Below are 20,118 nucleotides of genomic sequence, written 5' to 3' on the forward strand. Positions count from 1 at the left end.
GTGCACTTGGTTGGTCCTAGCCACATCCCTGCTCATCATGCCTCCAAGAGCAATTCAGAACTGTGCACACTGGAAAGGGTATTGACCCTTAACATGCAACTGCTCACTGTTCTAACTTTAATACCACATAACTTTCCATACAATTGGCACGTGCAAATTGTAATGTTTAACAGCACCCTGAGGCTATTAGCCCTAATGTCAGTATATTCTGGTTGAGATGAAAGAGCAAGAACTTAAATCTTTACACAGCATTCTACTATTCTTGTATATTTTAATGTATGTCATTTGCATAGTAGGAAACGTGAATTGGAAAGTACTATCAATGGTGCTTTTAAAGAACAGAAATTAAAAACTTGTAACACAAAACTTCCCATGAATAATTTTAAAGTAGCCTATTTATCCAAGGGAAACAAAATGGCTCATAGAAACACAGAATTGGAACAGACCTCCTGAGCATCACATCTGGTCCTTTGGCCCTGCTCACACACCACAGCCACAAAGCACCTGCATAGAAAATAAAACCAAAACCTACTAACTGTGACAGAAAAAAATGTAGGAGAGACTGGAACACAACCAGTATCAAGGCTACTGCAGTGGCAGGGATACTGTTAAGTTAAATATGCTCTGATGATCCCAGAAAGTGGACCATACCCAATGCCACAAAAGAAAGCAAAATACTTCCCAATGATCCTTCCATTAAGACTGGTGGGAAAATTCCTGATTGCCCGCAAATTTGGTCGTTGGTTTGACCCTGAGTGCAAGATGAAAACCCTGCTGCCCATATTTGGTCTGCATGATGCCTTTCAAACTACAGTGTTCAAGCTGATAAAGCAATGGAAATCACTGATGAAGACCAGAAGCCTTTCCTTACAAGAAGCTTGGGTGCACATGCCTGGGCATAGCAGTTATGGATGTGTTGAAATGAAGGCTGCAAAGGATCAATGGATCCTATAAGCTATAGAAGCTGACTCAAATAGTGGTTATATTCTCCCAAGTGATAGGTCATCATAGTTTTGCTCTTACCAGCTCAAATCACCTTTACCCTGCTGCCTTCTGAGTGGCACGCTCTTCTCTCCATTTTTATTTTGTGGTAAAAAAGGGAGTGGTTTAACCTGAATTAAAATCCTTGTGAAGTCAGGCCAGTTGTAGTTTTCAAACAAGTTTTGAAGCTGAGTTAAATCTACATGGAATATGTCTATTCAACTAATTCCTGAAAAAATTACAACCACCTTTCTTCACTAGGACTTTAGCTCATATTAGCTAACTCAAGAACACACCTCGTTCTTGCTCCCCCCCCCCCCCCCAACTGACGACATGGCTAGAGTGAGAAATAGGGTTCACCATTTGGCAAATAAAGTTATACAAGCTACTATTTGTTTTAAGTTTGTAGGAACATTAAGTAAAATGAAAGAGGATGTGGTTTGCAAGAGTAGTCCAATTTAAGCTCTTTGTTAATGGACTTGTATGTGTCTACTGATGAGTAAATTAAATATAACTCACGTCTAAATGATTGCATACTTTTGTAATATAAAGTTAAGTTTTACAAGCAGAAGAAAACTAAATGTCACACTGATCTCAGACACATTAACTTAAATTTAAAATTTTGGTGCAGTTATTTGAGACCAATAAACAGAGATCAGAGTCTGGCCACATGTGAGTTGCCCAGGGTGATATTGTCGGTGCCTGAACCTATTAGATAATTTTTATTCTATTATTCATTTTTCAGGTATAGTCTTAAAAATCAGTGGTACCCATTTATTTATCATAGCAATCTGAAAATGTACATGATGAGGAACACAAAATACTTTTACATTTTTACAATCTTCACTTATCCAGTGTTGAGAACCTACCCACAGAAAAATATCCATCTTTACTTTTAGTAAAGATGTAATATTATGGCGATATAATAGAATCTTGTAGTAATAAGACACTTTACTTCAAAAAGGTATATCACAGTACTTACTAGCATGTAACAACATATTATCATTACTATTTAAATTTCAATTGCTAAAGAAATTAATAAAGTTCATGTAGTGATACATAATCCATGCTTTTTAAATACAGTAGTACTTTTTTGTTTGCTAATTTGCCACATTCATTAATATGCCATAGGTTTTCCAGTTTTAGGATGAGTAATAGTGGAATTCTGGAACACAGTGACAGAGAAGTCATGATGTCTCATTATTGCTCCAAAGGCATAATGTGAAATCCTACACTCATGCCAAAGGCTGTCTCTGGTTTCCACAGCTGTAAATGGGTACCAGGTTATTTGGGCTAGGAAGTCAAAGGTGGACAGTTGTGATGCCAGCTACATTGCTCCCTTCTGTAGGTTGTCTGCAGAAGCTTATATGCCTAAAACCACACAAGCCCAATGGGCTGTCAGGACTTGGACTTGATAGTGGAATTCTAATGTTTTTAAATAAACATATACTATAATTAATTTCATTTAAAAATTCCTTTAAAATAGGATAAAAGAAGGTTTACAGCCTCATAAGCCAACATCTCATACCACTTTAGCTACCTTTTAGCAGCTCAAACATTCCAATTTTAATTAAAGCTTGTTTTAAAAATGTATCTTGCAGTCAGCATATGCTGGGAAGAGCTACTTACTGCAGTGTCATCTTGCTTCACTAAGTAGAATGCAAATATTACTTTCATTAGAAGTGGATATTGAGGTGATCTATGGTTGTGGACTATTGTGAAGCAGACCCAGCTTTGAATCCATGGCTAGGTCTATACTACACAATGTTCTAAGCCAAACTGTGTTGGTAAGGGTTATGGGAAAATGTGATGCCTGACTGACATAGCTGCGCCAGCAAAAGTTTCCAGGGTAGATGGAATAGCATTTTTGCAGTGCTTGAGTTTGCTGTGCTTGAGGATGTGGAGTGAACTAGGCTATACTGGTGAAAACATTTCTTTGCCAGGATGAGCTGTCTATACTAGGAGCACTTTGTCACTATAATGTGTTAGTATAGAAGTTCCAAGCTAGACATAGATGGTCCTTTTCCCTTCTCAAATCACCTAGGAAGTGTTATCCAAAACAGCATTGTGTTTGCAGTTGGAGTGCATGCTGCTCTCAAGTATAAGCTGTCTGGGCAGAGGCAGATCCAGAGAGTATGCAGCAGTGTGTTTGCACTCCCCTTCCACTGTTGCCCCAAGCTGATAGAGGCATAGGGGGAGCCCCAGAGCTACTTTTGCACTCTGCTTCATGGGGTGCAACTGTGTGGGGGCTGGGCTCAGCTGGGGACAGTAGCATGCAAATTTCTCCTTCCAGCTCCTGTTCCCACCCAGCAGGAGACACCAAGGGGAGAGTGGGTGTGCAGGGATCAGGGGGTAGAGGCAGGAAACTGCTGCCATTGCTGCCCTGGCTGAGCCAGCACCCCACACATCCACTTCCTGTAGACTCTGGCTGGAGCACAGCAGGAGTAGCTCTGGGCCACCCCACCCACAGGTCACCCAGGGACAGTGGCAGCAGGAGCGGGTCCTTCCCACTTCTTGGGTGCTTCCATATCCCATCATGGTCTGAAAAGCAGTGTACCACACTCCCTTTTAGTAAATCTTGCATCTGCTCATGCCTGGTAATTAATGTGAACATATTAGCAAGAACTGTTGCCTTACAATAGGAGCTCCAAGCATGACCTCTTCAACCTTGATATGGGGCCTTACAAGAGTGAGATGTAAATTAGGAAAAATCTCAGTATATCAGCATGCTGCTTGTCAACATGTAAAGCAGTTTTCTTTGGCCTTTGAAGCACATGCCTCATCAGCAGCACCCAGGGATAAAAGAGTAGATGTATTATTTAGGCTTAATTTTCTTTTCATTATGTTATAGACCTTAGTGAAGAATGATGTATCCATTAAATTATTCTCAGGGTTCTAGATATATGTCCTGTTTCACATTTAAATTTCTCCTTTTCTTTATTAAAGGTTTCCCCCTAACTTTATAGCACAAAAGAAAAGAATTGATTGTGCGCATGTGTCTGTGTGCATGCACGCATAGTATAGTGTCCTCATTAAATTCATAAGACAACAATAACAACCGAAAAACTAAGGGGAAAAAACAAAAGAAAATGCGTGCTGGTAAAACAGATGTGGTTTCATGTGATACCTGACACTTCATGGACAAGCTGATTGCATTGTCAGAATATTTGTCTCCTAAAATATATTAGATATGGGGTGAGGGGGAAATTTTCAAAAGCTTAAGAAATAGTGGCAGAGACTTGTTTGAATTGTGATTTTAGTATTTATTACACAGTGAACTAAGTTCCTACAAATACTGTTCATGTTCTCAAGGCTTTGTTTTGCATTTAAATGCCTCTGCACTTTATTGAAAAAGATTTTAAAGCTAAAAGCTTTTTAAGTGTTTCAGAACACCCAATTGGAATTGATATCTGTGGGTCAAGTTCAGGGTTTTAGTCACCATTTCTTTAATGCGCAATAATTTGCTGAACCAATTTTCATTTAGGTTTAATTTTAGTCCTTCTTTTTAACATAATTTTGCACCTATGATTCACCGGAAGTCACAAATATTAGTAGATATCTAGCATTCAACTTTACCAGAGCAGCTGAGTAAAGTCAGTTTCCTATTTATTTTCAAGAAGACTCCGAAGTACCTAAATCACTTTTGACTTCAGCTCCTATAATACTTAGATGTTTTTAGAAAAAAATCTCTAAGACTTGTATTTATGCTTTAATAAAAAGGTAGATGAAAATGAGAGAGACAATTTCTTATTAATCCAAAGCCTATTCTAAATATGTTCTTCATTATAATAATTTTTTAGACCTATATATTGTCTACTATCTTAGTAACATCACTGAATTTGCTTTATGCTAATAAACCAGTTATTTCGAGAATAAAAATCTGCTGTGTTCTAATATATGCCTTATTTTTTCTGTTTTCCTTGTGCTTTCTCTTTATAGAGAATGTCAAAATTATCAAAGATAATTGTTTAAGTGAATTGTCTAGATAGAAATATAATTTAATAAAGAGATGTATTAGTGGTATGTAACACCTCATATTTGAAATCACAGAAAATTAGGGTTGGAACACAACTCAAGAGGTCATCTAATCCAGCCCCCTGCTCAAAACAGCACTATCCCTTACTAGATCATTTTAGCCAAGGTTGTATTTAGCCAGGCCTTAAAAACCTCTAAGGATGGAGATTCCATCATCTTCTGGGTAGCCTGTTCCAGTGCTTCACTACCCTCCTAGTAAGAAAGATTTTCCTAACATCTAACCTAAACTTCCCTTGCTGCAACTTGAGAAGATTGTTCCTTATACTATTATCTGCCACCACTGAGAACAGTCTAGCTCCATCTTCTTTGTAACCACCCTTCAGGTAGTTAAAGGCTGTTATCACTTGTCTTTATTGAACTTCATGCTATTTCTTTTGGTCCAACCCCCCAATTTGTCTAGGTCTTTCTGAATCTTAGCCCTACCCTCTAGTGTATCTAGTACTTCTAGATCCCATCTTCTGGATCATTGATGAAAATATTGAAATGTTAGGTGTATAGTAAAAAGTATAATTAATTATACTTTCTGCATTGGGAATGGGGATTGGATTTCCTGAGACTAAAGCCTCTGTCTGTAGTTGGTCTTTCTAATGGTAATGGGAGTACTTGTGAAATTAGTTACAATGCCACATAAAATATGTTGACAGGTGTAAGCCCTCCAAGATTAGTGTTTAATGCAAAAAGTGTATTTAATACAGAAACAAAAAGGTTTGTCACCTCTCATAAGATAAATATAACTTCTATTTCCCCTAAATGATGCTCCCCTTGCATAAGGGCTTGAAGACTTTTCAGAAGATTATCTGAAAGTTTCACACAATATTATTATAGGGGTCCGTTATCTCTAAGGGTGTATAATTTCCATTAGTGTTTTTGAAATTATATTTGCACCAAAGGGGAAATGTAGATTTGAGCGTAATTCGCTAAAAAGATTTGCCTGGTAAATGAAAACAAAACTGAGCTTTTAGTTAAAACAGGTAACAGAAGAGTATAAATGTGTGTGAACGTTCCATAACTATTAATTAAATATATTGCATATCATTAAAACTATTTTTTAAATTTAAGACATTGTAATGGAGAAAGTACCATGGCAATATTAGACATAAAGAGATATTAGACATAAATATTAGACAAAAAGCTTTAGAAAGGTTTATCCTTCTAGCAGGGTTTATACAGCTAGGCATTTTTATGTAATATAGAAATTGGTTTTATAAAGATGCCAATATAAAAAATAAGTTTAGTGAGTTTGATCTTTATTAGGAGTTCTTTTGTCAGGATTTTGGGAGGGCTGTGCAAAAGATGGTCATTCATTTTTTAGTCTGAGGAGGAGCATTAATAAGTGTAATTCTATTATGAATCAGGGCAAAAAATTGAAATGTAACATAAGCCCCTCTCCACATTACAGTTATGTCCTGATTAACTTGTTAACTGCAGTATAAATGGGAAAGGTGCTGCACATGCACTCAATTTAAGGCACCATCAAACGGAGAACAAATCATAGAAGTGTTCTACATATAACATAGTGGTGCCCAACCTTTTTGCCCTGCAGGCCAGATGGGCAATACATATAGCATGGCAGGAGGTAAAGGTGTTAGAATCCAGGATCCAATCCCATCACATCATTAAATGAACATGTAGAAGGGGCAATAGAAACAACCATTGGAAAAAATACCATTGAGCTAGTATTTTAATGAAATTAGCTTTCACCAAATTTGAGGTTTTGTATGTGCATGTCCTACAGGCATGTCAAATCTCTCTCCCAACTATACCGTTGGTCTAATAAAAGATACCATAAGCCTCCCCTTGCCTCCTGTATGTTCTCCTTGGAAATCTATTTTTTTCATATGCAGAGTACTACATAGAACACTGAACTGCCATAGGATTTAAATTCATATATAAAGTTAAGCACACAGTTATGCTTTCCTCAGATGAAACCAATAGTCCTGATGATTTAACATGCACTTACACACCCTTTGTCTCCACGGAGCCCTATCAACTTCAGATTGTAGAGGACAAAGTATGATACTGAATCACATAATTAACATAACCTTCTTTAACACATCCAACCTTTACTTACCCTTTCCTGTCACTTTGCCGCCATTCTCAGATTTTTATGAGTATGTCCTTGTGACCTTAAGACCCTCTTACCATAATTTTGACATAGAATTAAATAGCTAATTTTTCTAAAAACTAAATTGTGGCTTTCCTCTGTTGTTTTATGTTAATCCTTTTGACCAGCAATAGGATACCACTTTTCTGTCTTCTCAGAGGTCAGATTTTGGGGACTTTGAAAACATCTCTTCAAATATCCCAATGGATGATAAAAAGAAAGGCAGGAAAACAGGCTTTCATGATAAAGCAGGAAGTCTCTGTGGCAGTAATTTTATCTACCTCGTGTACTAAGGGAAATAACATATCTCAAGTCCTCTTCTTTTATGTTCCTGATAAAATAACTTTCACAATAAGTTGGGAAGTTCATTTTAGATTCTTACTCTTGAGTGTAGTAAGAATCCTTTAAGAAAATCAGTTTTCTGGATCTTAGAGCTGATAATTTTATCTTTATTGTAATTTCTGCCTGAATGGGTATATGGAATAATTGAAAAGTACTGCACAGCAACTTCCTGTTATCTGCATCATCCTTTTTCCAACAAAATTATGCAAATAAGCAGACTGTGGCATAAGCAGAATGGGAGGGAGAGGCAGGTAGACTGGGTCAGAAAAAGGAAATATAATTCCTGATCATCATGTGCTCCATATTTGTTTGTTGTCAGCTTTTAAAATATGGTAGTGAATAAATTGGAAATTATGCCAATTACTATTCTGTCACATGATGTATACACCTAGAGTGCTTTTAAGTGTAATTATATATGGGTGAATAATAAAAAGGTAGCTGGGCCCTACAAGTGGCATACTGTAATCTTGCATACCACCTGATCTCACAAGACTCTACGAGCCATAAGATTTCAAACTTTTAAAGGTCTCAACCAAAGTTTTTCTTTAGTTGGGATCAGCTCTTGGTGGAAGACACACAGGTGCAAGCCCATTGTGCCCGTAAGTGAAGATCTCCCGCGAACCTCTCAGGCAGACCCCTACCTGACCCCCAGTATGGAGCCAGGAGGTAAGTGGGGCCTGTGGTGGATGGACATTAGCTAGAAGGGGCAGCTGAGCAGAGCTGAGGAGGGTCATGCCCCTCCCAGCTCATACTTAGCCTAGTCCCCAGGGAGCTGTGCAAACAGAGCACTCAAACAGGCATACTCTGGGCCTAGGGCATGAGTTAGTGTGGGAGTTCGCACAGGAGGGTGCACGGTGAGGCCACCAGCAGGCATTCTCAGTCCCAAGTTGCACCCCAACTCCTCGAGCCTGTCTACCAGACTGCAACAACAGCAACAGCTACTGGTGAGGACCACGGGGGGATAATTACACCCACCTGGTCTCCTACTCAAACAAACTAAGGAGCTTAGTGAACAAGAACCACCCTTTAACACGGTGATGAGCACGTGCCGCACCCCTAGGCTCCCTGATCTGGATGGACCACTCCCACTTGGTACCTCAGAGGTCTCTACTCATATGAAACCCATGATCCCAGCCTCCACATAGATGGAACCCTCGTCTCCAGGGCTGCGGAGGCTGCCTGGAACGTCTGCTGGAGGCGGGGATCTGGGGTTCAAGTACTCCCACTTGTGGGATATGCTCACTGGTCGAGACTCTGGAGGGCTGGGTGAGGGAGCTCCAGGAAGATGTGAGCAGGCTGCAAATCATCAGGGAACACGAGGCAGATATTGACACTTACTGCCAGGCCCTACACCTGGAGAAGGATGCCATGGAGACCAGGCAGAAGAGTGGGCTTGAGTAAGATGCCCCAATTGATGGTGCATGGTAACTGGTCGCATCAGGCCCAAAACGACTACGCAGCCCTAGTACCCCGACGGATGAGGCAACTGCATTCTCTGCACCAAAGACAGGATAGGAACAGCAACCCCCACCACAGTGGCAATGCATAGGGGTGCAGGGGGTGCACATGCACCCCTTGAAAGTGCCGGTGCACCCCCTGTCAGGCTGCGCTCCCTGCTCAGGCAATTGGGGGGGGGGGAGGCAGGAGTGCCGGTGGCCCCTGCGAGCGCCGGCCACTTTCAGGACCAGTGTGAACACTCACCAGTTGGTAAATTTTGCACCCCCCTCCCCAGTCTCTGACTGGTTGCACTGAGGGCACATGCTCCCCGACTAAGGTGGCACCAACTGCCCGTGCCCACCAAGGAAGCAACGAAGAGTGATTGTGGTGGGAGACTGTTTGCTGCAGGGAACAGAAGGTGCCATTTGTCATTCAGACCCCTTCACTCAAGAGGTCTGCTGCCTTCCAGGAGACCATGTTAAATAAAAAGGATGTTCCATCCCTTAGGTGGAGCACCTAATTTGCAGTAAAGCTCTAGGATGCAAAGATAGTAAGATGATGCATAGACATAAATATATCCATATATACATTGCAACACTCACCTAGCAAAGACTGGTAATCCAGACTGCCCACTGTTTGTTGACTTTCCACAGAGGGCATGTTTACCAAGTTTAGGGTGATCTAAATGCCCTGATATGCAAGCACTCACAGGGCTTAGGTTATTCAATATAAAATTAGTTTGTGTCTGATCTGCATTTCCATACACTTTAAGGGCATGAGCAAATGTTTGCTGGGCCTGGTTCAGGTTTAAGCAGCTTAGTTTAAGGAGGGATGGATAGCTGGAGTAAGTATAGACAGTCAAAATGTCACAGGCTGAATTGATTCAATCTTCGCAGGTTAATCTAAATTACATAAATTGAACCAATAATCAAATGAACAGACATTCACTTTTGATTCTGGAATTGCAGCCACATGCCTGCAATGGCTCAGGCCAGAAGCTGGGGGGCATTAGAGCATGCCTCCTGGCTCTGCTGGACCAGACAGCTTAGGCCAAGGCTAGCTTGCCCATCCTGTGAGGGTGAGTTTGCAGGGGAGGTGCAAAGCACCCTAGGATGCTGGGGGACTGTGAATTAACTTGAATCTGGAGGGGATCTGGGACAGAAGTTCAAAAAACCAATTTAACCTAAATCAGCAAAATCTGATTCTACATCCATCCAGGTTTATTTTAAACCAGTTTCAGCCATTTTGAAAGTGGTTTATGTGCACTGAACTTCTGCCTCTGCCCCACTCCCTCCTTCACCATAGGGGCCTCGATCTGCGCCCCCCCCCCCCGCCCCTTTCCTCCCCAACAAACTGACCTGCTGGGGTGGGGGGGGCATGGTGTGCGGTAGATCCTGGGTTGCACTATAATTCAAAAAGTGACCTGGTACTTAAAAAGGTTGGAGACCACTGTTGTACATGTTGCTGCTTATTAATCCTGCTATACTTAAAGATAATTATATAGTGCCTAATATTAGATTCTTGCTTTGACTGTGAGGATAATATGAGAGCTAAAACTTCATGACTTGAGATCATCATATCCCAGAAGCATTTGTTATTTTATTTTTCCAGTTTTATAAAAATCGTTTTTCTGAGCTGTAAATATTTTTAAAAATGTTTTGAAGGTGAGTTTTTTTAGGACCTCTTCTGTGCATACCTTAGAAAACCTTTTTTGTGTTAAATACAAATCAGTAGGCAAGTATTCCATCCTCTGAACTTCTCCCATTTGAAAGTGAAAGGTGATTGTGAACACATAACAATTACTGTTCAGCAAAAAGTTTCGTTAGGAATTTTGTGTTTCATCCTGTTACCACATTAGACTAAATGATTTAAGTTGTTTGTTTCCCAAGCCATGAGAAAAATTCAGAAGAAATCCCATACCTCTTCTACATGTTCTAAGACAACAAAAAGTCTTTTTTTTTTAGGTATGTAGGGAGTAAAAGAAAGGAGCAGGACAGCATAGGACCACTACTGAACAAGGAGGAGCAATTAGTGACAGAGAGGAGGGACAAAGCTGTGCTATTCAGTGAGTTTTTTGCCTCAGTGTTCCTGAACAGGGCTCAAGATAAGACTCCTAATGGGTTCTTAGATGGGCATCATAGGGACAGCAGCCTACCAACTGTCAAAGCTGACTTGGTGCAGAGTCACTTGGATGGACTGGATGTGTTCAAGTCAGCAGGCCCAGGTAAGCTGCATCCGAGGGTACTGAAGGCATTGGCCGGTGTCATAGCAGAACCATTGGCATGGCTGTTTGGTACTCATGGTGCTCAGGTCAGGTCCCAGAGGACTGGAAAAGGGCCCATTTCTTCCTTATTTTCAAGAAGGGGAGGAAGGAGGATCCAAGTAATTATAGGCCAGTCAGCCTCACCTCCATCCTTGGAAAGGTCTTTGAAAAGATTATGAAGAATCATATTTGTGGGAATCCAGCAGGAAAAATAATGCAGCAGGGAAACCAGCATGGATTTGTAGCAGGTAGATCATGCCTGACCAATATGGTTTCATTTTATGACAGGGTAACAAAATGCTTAGATGCAGGAGCAGAGGTGGATGTCATTTTCTTGGACTTTAGCAAGACCTTTGATATGCTATCTCATCCTATTCTCATAAATAAATTAAGAGGCTGTGACATAGATGATTACACGATCATCATCTATGGTGGGTGGCAAATTGGTGGATGGCAAATTGGCTTAGTGATCACACCCAGAGAGTGGTAGTAGGTGGGTCGGTATTGACCTGGAAGGATGTGGGTAGTGAGGTCTCGCAGAGTTCGGTCCTTGGTCCTGTACTCTTTAATATCTTCATCAGTGACTTGGATGTGGGTATGAAGTGTACTCTATCCAAGTTTGTGGATGAAACTAAATTGTGGGATGAAGTGCACACTCCGGAGGGTAGGGGACAATTGCAGGCAGGCTTGGGCAGGTTAGAAAAGTGGGCAGTACGCTATAGGATGCAGTACAACAAGGACAAGTGCAGAGTGCTGCACCTAGGGCACAAAAATATCTAACACATGTACTGGCTGGGAAGTGGCCCTCTCAGCAGCACAGAAGTGGAAAGGGATCTCGGAGTATAGTGGTCTCCAAGATGAACATGAGTGTGACAAAATCATCAGCAAAGCTAACTGCACTTTATCATACATCAGCAGATGCATGACAAATAGATCCAAGGAGGTGATACTTCCCCTCTATACGTCATTGGTTAGACTGCAGTTGGAGTACTGCATCCAGTTTTGGGCGCTTCAAGAAGGATGTTGATAGATTCTAGAAGGTCCAGGGGAGGGCCATTCATTTGGTTAGGGACTTACAGGACAAGCCCTATGAGGAGAGACTGAGGGACCTGGACTTCTTCAGCCTGCACAAGAGAAGGCTGAGAAGAGATCTTGTGGCTGCCTACCAATTCATTAGGGGGACACAGCAAGGGATCAGAGATGCTCTGTTCAACAGGGCTCCTCTTGGAGTAACAAGGAACAATGGTCACAAACTGACAGATTTAGACTAGATATCAGGAAAAACTTGTTCACGGTAAGGGTGGCCAGAATTTGGAATGGGCTTCCAAGGGAGGTGGTGCTCTTCCCTACCTTGGGGATCTTTAAAAGAAAGCTGGATAGGCATCTGGCTGGGGTCATCTGACTCCAGCACTCTTTCCTATCTAGGCAGGGGGTCAGACTCAATGATCTTTTGAGGTCCCTTCCAACCCTAGCATCTATGAATCTATGTTTCTAGCTTGGTCCTATCAACTCCCAAGTTCTGTAATTTATCTGCAAGTGAAAACCATGAACAGCCAATAGGAGCATCTCTATTTCCTTTATTTTTCATTCAGCTAATTTATGTAACCAATAGATAACATTTATGTAACTGGGAGAATACTGAATTAAGTGTGTGTGTGTGTGTGTGTGTGTGTGTACATATGTAATTATGTGTGACTGGGTATATAAATAAAAATCTATTTGCTTCTCAATTTCTAGCATTTTGGTTCAGCTGCAGTAGTCACTATCATGGCTGCTTTAAAATTGATTAGACAATTTAACTTGAAATTTAACTCTGGATATGGCAGAGAGAGATAAGCCTGTGAATAGAAGCATAAAGCATTAATCTTTTGGTTCTCCAATTGATCTCAATGAAGCTGGCATTTCATGTTTATTCTGGAGCTTTGAGAACTAAAGCCTTATAGTCAATGTGTGAACAGCACAAAGATAAGTGATTTCTTCAGCTTCTGATTAGAAAGGTCAAGAATCACCTGATCTTTACTTATTAAATAAGTGACTCAGACTTTTGTAGAAAGCAGGGGGGTCTGGAATACATGGAAGGACGTATGCCATGCTTTAATATTGACAATAATTGGTTGTTAGTCCTTTCTCCATTTGGGGTTGAAGGAGTTGTGACATGTTTTTTCACACCCTCCCTTTGTTGTTTCCTGTGCTGGAGTAGCATGAAAATGCATGTATCCCTTGCGTATCATATTTTCTTGCATATAACCCACACCTTTCTTCCAAAAAACACAAGTTGCTAGAAATCTAGTTGCACATTATTTGTGATGAAGTACACCAATGCCATTTAGCTGCCAGCCAAGATGGAGAGTGGTGACTAGCCATAGGCACCCTGGGGGGGATCCCACACCGCAAGACTGCTGAGGTATATCTGTCCCCAGCTGGAGTTGTAGCCAGCTCATAGCAGGCTGGGTCAGAGAGCAGGCTATCTGTTCTTGGCCGGCTGCTGCAGACTCTTCCTCCAGCAGTCACATAATATGTAGTCCCCACTTCCCTCCCCCTTCTCACTCTGCCCAGGGCACCACATAGGGGCTTTGCAAATGCCTCATATTCCTTATTGCAATATTGTGGTGTGTAGCTAGCAGTCAAATACCAGCAGCTGCTAGGATGTTAATGGAGCAGTGATAGGCTCTCCCAACCCTTTGCATTGCTGGCTACATGCCACAATATTTTAATGAAGGATGAGGGAAGCACAAAGCTCATGTGTGGTTTTTTTGCATTTTATAACTTGTTCTTTGTAAAGGTTGCTGCTTTTTATAAGTTGTTATATTAAATTACTTTGTATTTGCAAGGAAAAGTTTTTTTTCCCCCTTCATTCCACCTTCCTAAAACAAGTGTGTATTATATTTGGGTACATATTATAGGAGAGAAAATATAGTAATTTATTTCTTACTGCCAATGGACAAGTAATGCAAAAATGAGAATCAAACTGGAAATATGCCAGCTAGTATATGTAAGGGAAAATAAACATAAATATTGAATAGGATGGAGATACTAGGAAACTAGAAATTCTCACAAAGACCAAGGGATATAGTAGATAGCAAATTGAATATGAGCTTGCAGCGCAAATATCTCATCATAGACCAAGCAGGGTAAAATCCTTTATCTGTAGCTGCACCTGAATAGTGTGTATATTTCTGAATTGGCATTTTGAAAAATATACTACCAAATCAGAAGGGATCTGAACAGTAAGAATTAAAGAGATGAAATAACTGACTGAAAAGGAGGACATGAACGTGCTAAATAAGATGATGATCATGGGAGTAAGTATACGGGTATAGTCCCTTTGAAAGACTAGCCTAGGTCTGAATTTTTTAATGACAGCTGTGTGAGAGAGGCATATACACACGTGCTGTTTATGTCTGGTAAGGAGATGATTTTCTTAGGGTGAAACAAAAAGTTTTTTTCTGAGAAATCAAACGATAAAACTGCAAAAAGGACATTTACCCAACAATGAAGTTTTTAAACCAGTGGCAGGAAAATTATAGCCACCGGGCTGGAACTGACACATCAGGCCATCCTATTTAGCCTGTGGGGCCCCTCCAAAAGACAATTATTACTGGCCTGTGGCTGCCTCTCTGAAAGCCAGTGGGAGGTGTGGCCTTTCAGAGGTCACGTGCCACTGGGCCAGGCTGGGTGGACTCTGTGCCACCACATGTGGCTCCCGGCACTCCGTCTGGGAGCTGTGTGCCTTTGGACCAAGCCAGGTTGATTCCATACCACCACATGGAGCTCTGGAACTCAGCCAGAACTCTGCTGGGGGCCCCTTGCCTGCTGTTAACCACCTGGGGGCCACCCCCCCATCCTTTCACAAACCCTACCCCCCACGCACAACCCCATAGACCCCATACCCCCCACACACCCACACACCCCCATATACTCCTCCACACCCCTCCACAAACCCCACATCTACAGCTCCCCACACAAACACACACCCCCACACACAATTTCAAGAGTAAATCTTTATTTCAAGTTATTTTATTATGCAGTCATCTCTCTGTACACTACACAAACGCACATAAATCAGGTCAAAATATTTTTTTTAATAAAATTAAAATGTTATTTTAGATGTTTGGGAGGTGGTCAACCTCCCAGCCTGGGGCTGCTGTAACGTGGCTCAACATGCTGCAGAGGGGCTGGCTGTGCAGGGATAACCGGCAGACAGTACCCACACAGTAGCACCCTCATGCCCCAGCCAGCCCCATCAGCGTGCAGTGCTGCAAAATAAATAACTCCACCGCAGGATAATACTTTTATTTACAAGTACTACGCTGCTGCAGAGTTTATTAGTTTCCTGCAGCCTAATAGGGCTGCATGTGTAGACAGTGAAGTGTTTACTGCAGAGCTAATTAGTCTATTCCACAATAAACATCTCGTGTAGACATGCCCAATCAATGCTAAAATCTATATAGGATGCTGTCAAAATGTCAATTTACCTGTAAACTATATTTAAGAAACTGTATTTGATCATCTCATACCTTAAAGGATGTTAGCTTGTTGTGATTAACTCTTTGGAATCAACCTAGAATCAGTCGTGACCAGGTAACATACCGTCCTTTAAGCACCACTGTTTTCCCCTATACAAACTGGCATCTAAAAATGAGAACACACCTCGTTTTCTTAATCTAGGTAAGGTCTAGAAGCTTTTCCTCTAACACTCATCTTGTTTTCATTGGTATTTTCTAGCCTCTTACCTCCCTCCCTGTTTTTATCGATGCTTCTCTCATTTTCCTTGTGAGCCATCTCACCTCTCTATTTATCCTTGTCACTGCTTGCTGTATTCTATCTTCCACCCACTCAGTTCTCTGTTTTTCCTGACCCTCCAGTATTATTTGTTTGTATTTCCCCTATCCTTCTACACAGTTCAGGTCTGACAAAGATTGCTTCATCCTTCTGTATTTAATGATTACTGGAGGCAATGCTACTGGGAAGTCCTAAACATGTAGGAGTTCAGGGGAATACCTCATTTTAGCATGAGCTGCTGCAATATACGACTATTACAGTAGGACAAATTTAAAAATCATCCCTCTTTTTGTTTGTTGTTCAGTGTAATTTAACCAAATTATCATAGTACAGGTCAGTTGCATCATACGTGCATTTAACTTACGCAAATTCAATTATACATGGGGTGGGAGAGGGGGCAAGGCTTGAGTCTGCACACGATGCTGCCGCTTACCTGGAGGCCCATTATGGCGGTGACGGCCACTGCCTCCAAAACCTCCCACTGTCGCCATGGAGCCGTGCCCGGAGCTGTGTGGCCGGCCGCTGGGCAGCAGCGGCAGTGTGGTGGTGGCCGGGCAGCACGCAGCCATCCCCACCACCACCCCACACTGCGCCACTGCTGTCAGCTGCACAGCTCTAAGCACGGCTCCGCAGCAGCGGCAGGAGTTTTTGGAGGCAGAGGCAGTCACCACTGGCACAATAATATGCAATTTGACTGTACGCGATTTTCGCCTTACGCGCTGACTTTAGAACCTAACCTCTGTGTAAGATGCTACTGACCTGTATCAACAGTTTGATAAATATAACAGTTTGTAAATATACTAGGGTCAGGTTTATATTTACCTGTCACCTATAAATATAGAAACTGTTTATACTTGATACTTAAAAATATCACTTCAAATTATTTCAAATTGTATTCCTTCCAGATATGGAGGTTGGATGGTAACCATTTATTATTAACTACTAATAATTTTTAGCCATCCCTAAGGATCAACAACTATGTTATTTATATATTTTATTATGGATCAGATTGTGAAATCCTTACTTATACTCTATTTGCTTCAAAGAGAACATATTCTCAGCAGTCTGAATCAGGCTTACATAGTTGGACGTGATCATTGCTTTTTAGCTCTGTATATTTTTTGAATGGTTGGCCAATACCATTGTTTATCTCTAGTAAAAGAATACCAGTAGTCACATCTCAGTGGCTGTTTATCTAATGCTTATTTCTACACAGGGAATAAATCACAAGACAGTGGGATTGCAGATATGGAGGAACTTCCTGTGCCACACAACATCAAAATAAGTCACATCACTTGTGACTCTTTCAAGCTTTCATGGGACATGGATTCTAAATCTAAGGACCGTATTACTCACTATTTCGTTGATTTAAACAAGAAGGAGAACAAGAATTCCAACAAATTTAAACACAAGGTAAGGTTTTAACAGCAAGCTTGACACATGTTTAAAAAATATAAGTTTTGTGAAGCCCTTCCTTTGAGGACTTTGGGCAGCCAGGTACAGATCATATTACAAAGGTGTGGCTTGACAGAAATGATTGAAAAAGTTTGGTTGGAATGGTTTCATCAGAAAGTGCCATTTTATTAAAATTGAAACTTTTCATAATAATTTGTCAATTTAAACAAAATTAATTTAGAAAAAATTAGATCTAAAATTTAGACATTGTCAAAATACTCCATTTTAACAAGTTAAAAATTGAACTATTTATTGTTTTATTTGAAACAATTTTTCTTTTAGACTTTCTAGTCTAAATTTTAATACAAGATAAAATAGAAAGTAAAAGTCTTTGGTAAAACTTTTTGTTGGATCTGAAACAGTTTTTATCCAAAATTTCATTTCTTAGAAAATTCCAAATTGCTTTGTTTGTTTGATTTAGAACTAAAACAGATTTCTCACCTGTGGAATATCTGGCAAAAAAGAAATTCTTGTTTTTGTACAACTTTAGGTTGTGTATTATAATACACTTATGCCTTCTCTAACTTTTTGTATTCAATTATATCTTCAAAACAATGACACAAAACATGACCCAAAGCTCAAAAATTGTAATTTGTTTCTCAAAAGGGTTCTATTGGTGCTTCTCTGTCACCTAGTGCTCATTCAGATGAAGTAGCAATTTCTCCCCTTTTCAGTATTTGTGACCCAAATATACTACTTTCGCATGATTTCCCCCTTAACTACCTGTAAAAGGACACACTGAAATTTGTTGGTGCTCTTGGGGCAGATTCTGTACTTTTAAACCCAAGAAAAAATGTATTTGACCTTGAAGTACTATGAGCTGTGTTCTGAAATGCTGATAAATGGACTGAAATGGAGGTGAAGTAAGGACACAGAGAAAAAGCACAGTCATCTGCTGACTAAAACTGTGTAGGCAAGATCTGTAAAATGTAAGTGCTATCAGAGCACAGATCCCCAAGGAGATAATAATAGTGAAGCATGAAATCTTTAATGTTACCAAGTATGCCATTAAAAGATTGTGGACTAATCAAGAAACATATCCATAGCATACAATTGACCTTTTTATTTTCAAAGTTATTATGACTCTATTATTAATATAATATTTATAAACATCCCACCCTCCTTTACTGCTTCATTCTGGTTGTTTTACGAGAATTGTTGAAAGAAAAGTTTTTACTTCTGCACCTGCCGTGTGTGTACAAGTTGTGCTTGCTTCAAAATCATTACTGCTATTTTATATACTGAGTTTTAAAACATGAAACTTTCTTGATCCAGATGCTCAGCTGGTATAAATTAGCATAGTTCTACTGATTATTGATGAAGTTATTCCAGTTTACAGCATCTAATGTTGTGACCCATTTATGATTGTGACACCAACTGAATTAAAATGAGTCTTCTTGCTGTTTATCTTGCTTTGCACTGGAAGCCTTTGAAGTCAAATTCCCATTTTATGCTGGATATATAAATATATCTTCCCTCCAATAACATAAATAGTCTGTGGATTCTTTTCTTTTTTTCTTTGCTTTGCTTCTCATAATTCAGATTTCTTTCTAAGCACAAACTAATGTAAAATCTGTTTATGAAAAAACTATGCTGTCCAAGTAGGATCAAACAGCACATTGACCTCAAAATATAAATCACAATTAGTGTACTGTTGGATGTTAGTAGTATAACCATGATTGCGAGTAGTTTTTTTTTATTTTGTTTTTTTCTCAGCAGTTACCTATTTCCTCACTGTGCTAAACTGCTTAGACTAAGGAAATGGATAATTGCTTTTGTAGAACAACATGAGGGTGATTGGGTCACTTAATTAAAATGAGGAGTAAATAAGATCTGTCTTGTGTTATTGGATTTAACTTGAAATATATTGATACTAATTAGGTTAGTGACCTGTTAAAAGCTGGATTTCTTCTGGTCAGAAGGATGGAGATATATCTAGCAGCTTTGTTTAATAGAGAATGCAAAACACTGTTTTTTTAGTAGTTTAACAATGATACATTTTGTTGCATATTGTACTTCCTTTAATCTGTTTTTGTTGCCAGCCATGTTTACAGGACACCTGCCATATCTAGAAATTACTGAAACTCTTTGTGGCATAGGAATGGGAGCTTATTCAGTGTTACCTAGTATGGCTACATATGCAAAGATTTCCTTATAGTATTACCATTACTAAAGTTTTGGGAAGTCAGTACTACCATCAGTTACCATCACTCCCATTGCCTCCCCTTCCTTGGCAGCTTTTAGGAACTCTTAAAAGAAAAGCCATATATTTCTACCTTCCAGAGAGGGTTAAGGGCTATGAAACCTGAGTAGAAGATAGTGCCTTTCTGCAGCCTTGAGTAAGACACCTGAAAAGTAGCATTTAAGACTTAATGCTCTCCTCAGCAGTGCATATTGGTCAGCTTTAGGCAGCTGCCAACTGAGCATGCCGGTCACTTTGGGTTCTGTTCTAAGGCTCCTGATTTCTCCATTGCACTGTACAGGGAACATAGATGTCTCACTCAGGGATCGGGATTCTAGTCCAAGGACTATATGCATAAAAGTCAGGCATTGTACTGCTTAAATTTTGGGTGCCTAAGTCCTTTTTTAAAATCAATTACTGAGTGACATGCTGAAAGTAACACTGTAATTTGAAGCAGGGGTAGGAACAGAACTCTATTTCATAGATTTCATAGACATTAGGGCTGGAAGGGACCTCAGAAGATCATTGAGTCCAGCC

At 40.2% G+C, this 20,118-nt stretch overlaps 1 protein-coding gene across 2 annotated transcripts in view; it reads left to right on the forward strand.

The window, feature by feature from the left end:
• LOC106737154 (phytanoyl-CoA hydroxylase-interacting protein-like) overlaps positions 1–20,118 on the forward strand; it is a 100,481-nt gene that overhangs the window by 60,731 nt on the left and 19,632 nt on the right. For both annotated transcript variants that reach the window (XM_059729843.1, XM_059729842.1), the window contains one exon: positions 17,161–17,357. In XM_059729843.1, the coding sequence (XP_059585826.1) occupies positions 17,161–17,357 (197 nt within the window). The remainder of the gene's footprint in view (positions 1–17,160; positions 17,358–20,118) is intronic.

The sequence above is a fragment of the Alligator mississippiensis genome, chromosome 6 (genome assembly GCF_030867095.1).
Source record: "Alligator mississippiensis isolate rAllMis1 chromosome 6, rAllMis1, whole genome shotgun sequence".
NCBI lineage: Eukaryota > Metazoa > Chordata > Crocodylia > Alligatoridae > Alligator > Alligator mississippiensis.